Below are 7,257 nucleotides of genomic sequence, written 5' to 3'. Positions count from 1 at the left end.
GCAGTGTGGGGCCGCGGCAGGGGGAGGGCGGCGGGCGGGCGCTGTGTCTGCGTCGCACTGGCAGGGGGAAGGGAAGGGAAGGCGGGGGGTTACGCACCAGGGCAGAGCCGGGATCCCTTCTCCACCCCGCGAGCCCGCGGGGAGGGGAGAGAGAAGGGAGGAGGGGGGGGAGCGTTCTCCTCCTCCTTCCTCCTCCCCCTTTTTCACCCTTCCTCCTCCTCCTTCTTTCCCCAAAGTTAAACTTCCTGCTCCCGGCCCGGCTGGGAAGGGGACGCGCAGCCCGGCCGGACTCAGCCCTCGACACACACAACAGCTGGAGCTGTCAAAACTTCCTCCGCTCGGCCTCGGCCCCCGCCGCCTCCTCCGCCGCCGCCGCCGCCTGCTCCTCCTCCGCCCCCGGGGGCTCAGCGCGGGGGGAGGGCGCAGGGGCAGCGTACAATGAAGCGGCGGCCGCCGCAGCCGGGCAGCACCGGAGCCGCCAACAGCTCCCGGGGCCTCTGAGAGGGGGAAGCCCGCAGCCGCGCCTCGCCCGCCGCCTCCCCCCGGACCCCGCCGAGCCGAGCCGAGGACGGGGTGTTATTGTGTGCGAGACCCTTCGTGCCTCAGCGCTCTTCTCTTCGCACCCCCCTCCCCCCCCCCCCTCCCCCGGTTCCTCCCTCCCCTCCTCCTCCCGCTCTCCCCATGCTGCTCCCCCTGCTACCTGCGCTGGTCGGCGGCGGCTGAGGCCAGCGATGCGAGGCGGAGGTGGAGGAGGCGGAGGTGAGGAGGAGAGGAGCCGCGGGAGCAGGAGGAGCATCGGGATCCCCATCACCATCCTCATCTTCATCACCATCATCCATGTGTCTCTCTCGTCCTGCTGACTAGGATGTCAACGGAGGACAAGAGCCTGGTGGTGGCGGTGGCGGAGCCGCCTCAGCAGCAGCAACCCCCCGAGCCTGCAGCTCCCCCCCCAGCAGCAGCGGCAGCAGCCACAGACAAAAGACCTAGGGGCCGGCCTCGCAAAGATGGCGCTTCCCCTTTCCAGAGAGCCAGAAAGAAGTAAGTTGGGCGCTGGTGTGTGCGAGGCGCCGAGGGGCCGGGGCCGGGCGCGGGCAGAGCTGTCACGGAGCCCCGTCGCCCCCCCTCCGTGCCCGCTGCTTAATGCCATTTTGAGAGGGGCTCTTCTTTCTTTCTTCTCCTCCTCTCCCCTTTGCACTTTCTCCTCCTCCTCCTCCTTCTTCACCTTTGTCTCCCTCCGCCTGCTTTCCCTGCACACTTTTCTTCTCCCGTCCCTGTTCCTTTCGCCTCTTTCTTCGGAGTTCCTCTCTTCCCCTTCCCCTCTTCCTCCTCTTATCTTCGCACCGTCCCTGCTCGGCTCTCCTGGATACCGGATGCCATTCCCTCTGCTTGCTCGTCGCTCTCCCCGTTCCTCGGCTCTCTCTCCTCCAGGACGCTGCCTGGATATGGAATATCGCTCCCTGCACTCGCTCCTCGCTTTCCCTATCCCACCCCCTTCCTCTCTTTGAGGAAGAAAACACGGTTCTTCCCTTCACACTCACACTTCCCCCCACCCCCCCCCTACCCCACCCCCCCGAACACGCAAAGTTGAGGCAGAGTTTCCTTGGCCGAGAGGCTGACGGCGCTCGGGGAGCTGTCAAGCGGCGGCCCCGGGCTGAGGGGAGAGCGGGGGCGGGGGCCGCCTCCTCCTCCCCGTGACAGAGCGCCCTTCCCCTGCGTGGGGGCAGGGCGGAGGACGGGGGTACGGGCGCCCATCGGCCTCGACGGGCTCCGAGCGCGCAACTTGGTGCGGAGATGGGGGGGGGGGGGAGCAGCGCTCGGGGCCGCCGTGCTGCTGCTACGTGAGGTGTCGGGGCACGGCCCGGCGCCCGCCCCCCTCGGGGAGCCGCTCGGGGACTGGCTGCGCTCGGCTGCGGTTGTTTGTGTGGGGACGGAGCTTGGGCCGGCGGCAGCGGCAGCAGGACAAAGCCGGCCGAGCGCGCTTTTATTTATTTATTTGTTTATTTTGCGAAGAGATACAATTGTGAGCGAGATAGGAAGTCCTTGTGGAGAGTTTGGTGGAGTCGTGGGCACTGCGAGTTGGTTTCCCTTTGTGTTAAAGGGCCGCTCTCGCTCTGACGTCAGCTGCGCGCATTTAACCCGAGGCGCGTCGCTCCGCGCCCGCCCCGCGCTGCGGGAGCTGCCCGCGCCCCACAGCCGCTCTGCTGGGCATGAAATCGTCGGTTCTGCGCGCTTCGGGTTGATTTCCGTGAATAGAAGCTAAACCTTAGGCGAGAAAGTCGGGAGCGTTTGGTTTTATGAGAAAGTTTTAGGAAGAAAAATGGAAACGCTTAAGAAACGTATCGGTCTGTACCAGGAGCAAAGCGGTGTGACCTGTGAGAGCTGTCAGACCCCGCAAGCCAGCCTGAGGCTGAGCAAAAAGTGGGTGCTAAAGAGGCAGCTCCTTCCTTTCCATTGGGGTCTGGGGATGTTGTCAGTTTGCTTCAGGAGGAAATGAAATTTTCCTGTAGAAATATGTGCTTATGTGAACGCGAGGCCAAGTTGTGTCAGGGCCAGAAATGAGATGAGCTGCGAGGAAAATTAGAACTGATCAGTACTCTTTTTTTCTCCCCATTGTGGCTTTGCCTGCCTGGTGAGCGTGGCTGGTGTCCTGCGTCTGTATGGAAAGCTGTTGTGTGGGCACAGCTGCTATCAGCCCTGAATGCTTTTGAAACGAGTTTTATTAAAATAGCGATTTTTTTTTCTGACCTTTTCCACATGGAGGCTGGTCTTCAATTGTATCAGTTTGGTGGAAAAATGATTTTATTTCGTATCTTTCCTCATTTGCGGAGTACTGATGAACCAGCTGAGCGAATGCAGAAGTAAAACAAATAGAAGTGATTCCTCTTCTTTTCATAGGACTGCTTTGGGCCTGTCTCCCTTTTCACTTCTGTGTTTCCTCATTGTGTTCGTGTGCCTCGTGTAAGCCATGTATGTCAGACCATTTTCTGTGCTGTAATCACACTGTTAGCCAGTCTGAGTGTTCAACTGCTTTATCCCATTGTAGGAAGTGTTGCACTGAATGCTCAGGCGAAATGCAGTCTAAGTAGTGATAAAACGGAGGGCCCTGCATTAAAACAGAATAACCAAACAGGAGTATTTCCTAAGCTATGGAAGCCTCCATTAGAAGAATGATGCCATATCTGAGAATGCTGCATGTTGGTCTTTAACTTTCTTGAAGACAGCGTTCTTACACAGAATTGATGAGTTTCAGAGGGCAGATGGAAAACTGCCTTGAATCTCCTTCTGTGAGATGCCACGTATTCTCAGTAGGCTTGTGGTAAGGGTTCATAGGGTTATTCCAGTCGGAAAGCTCCGTGCAGATCTCTGTAATCCCATACCTTACCTGGTTATCAGTATAATTTTAGTGGTGCTGGGAACGCAGGTATGTGTAGGAAACTGCAGAGGTTTCCTTTAGGTGGGGAACCTATCAGTTTTGTTGTGGTGCCAGTACTGGAGTTACTGGTGGCAGAGCATGGAGTTAGGAGGGCTGTCCATCACCATGTGAAGGATACTGCTTTGTGAACAGCACTGTCAGGAGGCTTAATCTCAGGTGAACAGTTCATTTTTGTTATTTATATTGTAATCGTGCCTAGAGGCCAGGGCACCATTATACTACATACAGTACAGATGCATAAGCAAATATTGCTTCTGCACAAACAATTTATTAATTTAAATGGGAAGATAAGACGGCATGTAAATGTAAGAAAGGTACTGGGAAAGCATGAGGGAGCTGTGAGAAAGCTGTGAGCAAAAGAATGTGCAGAAGTTCGAGTACCCCGACTATCTCAGCATCATTGAATGATTCATAGGTATCAGACTTGGAGGATATATTTAAAGGAAGGTAGCACTGTCACCAGAAGGGTTATCGCGGATAACTTGTTTCCTGCCTCAAGTGCAAGACAAACACTCATATTTTCTCCCTCCCTTGCTTTCTGACAGCAGGCTATCTGTATAGAGCTGAGGTACAAATGCAAGAGATGGAGCTCGAGAAGGCCGTGCACAGCCTTGGCATTGAGAGCAAGTAGGTTGTTCTTGACATAGTTCGTAAGGAAGAACGCAGAGAACTGTAATCACAGTGAGGAATGAGGAAAATGTTTTTGAAATACCAGCTTTCAAATGAATTTAAGAAGTGGCAAGATTGCACTTACCAAAGCAAAAAAACCAAAACAAAATAAAAAACCAGAAGGAAGTTGCATGACTGGAGATACAAAAGGATGTAGGAGACAAAAAAAAAAAAAAAAAAGAAAGAGAATCTGAATCCTGTGGGTATTGTTCATAGAAAATTGATGTAATTAGGGACCTTCTTATCTCATGATCTGAAATCCTGGAAAATTAACTCCCGGGTTTGGATGATTACTCCTCAACTTCCATGCTGTGGACCTGAATGGTAGGAATGTGATAAAAAAGAAGTTGCAGGGGAAGAGTGCCTGTTCTGTTCTGTTTGCTGTCATTGCATGAACAGCTGGTTATTCATGAAAATGTATCAGTGTAGTGTTTTGTGATCTGTTTTCAGTGCTAGAGCTTTGTTAATCTATACAGGGTATAAGCAGCACCAACATCTGTCTTCTCAACGAACTTGTAGTAGCAGAAGTCTCATTGATTGTAATCGTGATAACTTAGTTGCCTTTTAAGTCAGTGTCTAAGTTCACTTTAAATATTATATTCAGCATCTGTCAGGCTGCTCATCTGTTACAAATTTTGCAAATGTGTGTGTAGTTTAATACAGAATAGGAAAATGATTTCAAAAAGCTTGGAATTCGTCAGTTGAAGACCTTTGGTGTTTATTTTTAAGTATCTCTGAGTTATTTTCATCGTAGTTATTGCTTACTTGTGTTGGCCAATGTAAGCTACAGTGGGATTTCAAAGGCCATAGATTTCTTATGTGCAGATAGTTTAGAGGACACGTAAGCGTAGTGTTATTGCCAGGAAATGATTATTTAAGGATTTTTATCACTACTTTAGCTGGATTTGCAATAGAGTAGGCCAGCATTTAAAGATACCTATGCTTATTTCAAAAGAACCTTAATGTGCTGGATCTCTTTGCTTTATAGCTCAGTTGTGTTTCCTTAATTCATCACACACCCTTCCTGTGATGCTTGTCTTTACTTTCCTGCCTTCTTCTCACTTAAAAATGTAACACTTGCAAATGTCAAATTCATGTTGTCTTACACAATTAAGATGTTGGCAGTTGGGAGAAGTCACTACTGCCTATCATTGAAAGACAAGTCTTTGGATGGATAGGCCTTGTACAACTGTTGGATGGATAGGGGTTAAGGTACCAAAGCAAACAGGGGACTGTGCATTTGCCTGTACCTACCAACTAACAAAAGACCTGGGCCAAAAGCCAGAAGGTGTGTGTTGGATCTCATGGTGTGAAGAGGGGAGGTGTTGGAATAAGACTTTGTTATCGGGACCTGGCATGGGCCCTTGGATGGTCTGTCTAGTCTGTTGTGGAACAGCATTGAGCTACATGCAGTAGAGTCCCAGGGCAGCTCATGGCCATCTTCTCCCACTGCCCCCATTGCGTTACATCCACCTTCACCTGAGGAATTCCTGTTACCGAGCAGTTGCCATACTGTCACGTGTTGCTGTTGCATTGGAGCCCGGCTTAAGTGGATCATGGTTCTGTTTTGCTTGGGAGCTTCTGGTAAATGATGTCAGCATTTATCTTTTGATTTGCAGTTCCTGGTGGGACTTCTGTGATAGACGACAGTGGGTTTTGTAGAATTGTTTTGCAGCATTGTCAGAGTTGTTAAAATGTTGATTAACGTGAATTGATGTCTTCAGTTGTGTATCAAGGGTGAGCTTAGGCTCACTGTTGGACATGGATATTTTTCAATAACCTTAGCCTACAGTTTTCTCAATTTAAACCAGACCATGCTTACAAACAGAGATTGCTTTGAGACTTTTGTTTTTTTTTGACAGTTTTCAATTCCAGCTGTTAGTTTGTTAAGTTTGTGTTTGATAACCCATTGAATTTCTGTGGTACTTCTTATGGAAGGACCCCCAAGAGCTGTCAGACAGAATCACGACAGGATCGTGACAGATGAAGCATCGTGACCATTTGGGAAATATCAGCATGTGGCGTGTATTGGTCATAAGCAGTGTCTTTGCAGAGGTAGGAATAGGAACCCAATCTCTTGCTTTCCACCCTCCTATCCAACCACCCACCAGACATCATTTCGTCCTATATTTGGTGACACAGGCAACTTTTCCCAGCTTCAAAAATAAATCACTATTTTTTTTTTTGCTTTGCTTGTGGACATTCTTTCTTTTTTCTTCCCTTGTTAGTGTGTTCAACTCCTACTAACTTCATGCTGTTGTTCTTTAGTAGGATAATTGGAAATGGACATTTCTAACTCATAGGCTTGGCTGTCCCACGGCAGCGTTGGAGGGATGGCAGGGTCATGTATAGCTTGGGAAAAATAGATGTTCTTTATCTAGCACAGAGGATTACACCCCTATGTTATTTAAACACTAATGCCGTGGGTTTAACATTTTAACAAATGTTATCACATGTACACTAAAATGCCAGGAAGTGGGGAAATGAAGCTACTAGCAATTTCAAGAAGTATTGAAGGCTTTTCTCTTTTCCCTTTAATGTATTTGATTATCAAGGCATACAATTTTGCATGATTCCTATTGTCAGGATAAATACGGATAACCTGGGTTTTACAGTAGCAAATCTGGTTTACTATAGAAATAACTTGTGTTGAATTTCTTTTCTGCACTGTTTTGTACTAGAAGCATGGCACTAAACGTTCCCATTCTTGCCATGCCTCAGTTTCTCAGCTGGGATGTTCAAAATGAGTTTGGATGCTTGACTTGAAGAACTGCGTTCAGTAACCTCTTCCAGTAGTGTTGGTGTTTTTGTTCGTTCAAAATAAATGGGATAAAGTAGGAAAAAAAACCTAAAAATCTACAATATTTCTTGCTTGGAGAAACACAGGCAGTGAGTGCATGGAGTGCATCAGGTGGCTGTTTTCTCCAAACACCGTAAATCTTAAGCTGGTTCTGGTGGCAAAAAGCAGCAGTGCTGCTCCCTCCCTGTGCCGCCAGCAGTTTGTTCTCTCCCTTGTGCTGACCCAGGCGTTCGTGTAGCCATGTGGTGAACTGCATTGGAAATTGATCTGGGTTGAAACGAACCTGGCAAAGAAACGTGTTTGCGATAGCATAAGGGAGGAGGCCAGAGGAAGGAGCCAGGGTGCAGAGAGGCAG

The 7,257-nt window shown here is 49.7% G+C and overlaps 2 protein-coding genes across 21 annotated transcripts in view; one reads left to right on the top strand and one right to left on the bottom strand.

Annotated features, from left to right (window-relative positions):
• The window catches only part of ACTR3B (ARP3 actin related protein 3 homolog B), a 97,657-nt gene extending 96,166 nt beyond the window's left edge, over positions 1-1,491 (bottom strand). For both annotated transcript variants that reach the window (XM_046930882.1, XM_046930884.1), the window contains exon 1: positions 701-1,491. The gene's annotated coding sequence lies outside the window, so the exon portion shown is untranslated. The remainder of the gene's footprint in view (positions 1-700) is intronic.
• KMT2C (lysine methyltransferase 2C) overlaps positions 712-7,257 on the top strand; it is a 186,815-nt gene continuing 180,269 nt past the window's right edge. For 18 of the 19 annotated variants that reach the window (XM_046930816.1, XM_046930760.1, XM_046930794.1 and 15 more), the window contains exons 1-2: positions 712-759; positions 865-1,038. In XM_046930816.1, the coding sequence (XP_046786772.1) occupies positions 866-1,038 (173 nt within the window). In that variant the 5' untranslated portion in view covers positions 712-759; position 865. Of the gene's footprint in view, positions 1,039-7,257 lie in introns of all 19 variants that reach the window. The other variant, XM_015281225.4, reaches the window with a different exon arrangement.

The sequence above is a fragment of the Gallus gallus genome, chromosome 2, assembly GCF_016699485.2.
Source record: "Gallus gallus isolate bGalGal1 chromosome 2, bGalGal1.mat.broiler.GRCg7b, whole genome shotgun sequence".
Taxonomy (NCBI): Eukaryota; Metazoa; Chordata; class Aves; order Galliformes; family Phasianidae; genus Gallus; species Gallus gallus.
The sequence above is the reverse complement of the archived record's forward strand: the minus strand, read 5'-3'. Positions and strand labels throughout refer to the sequence as shown.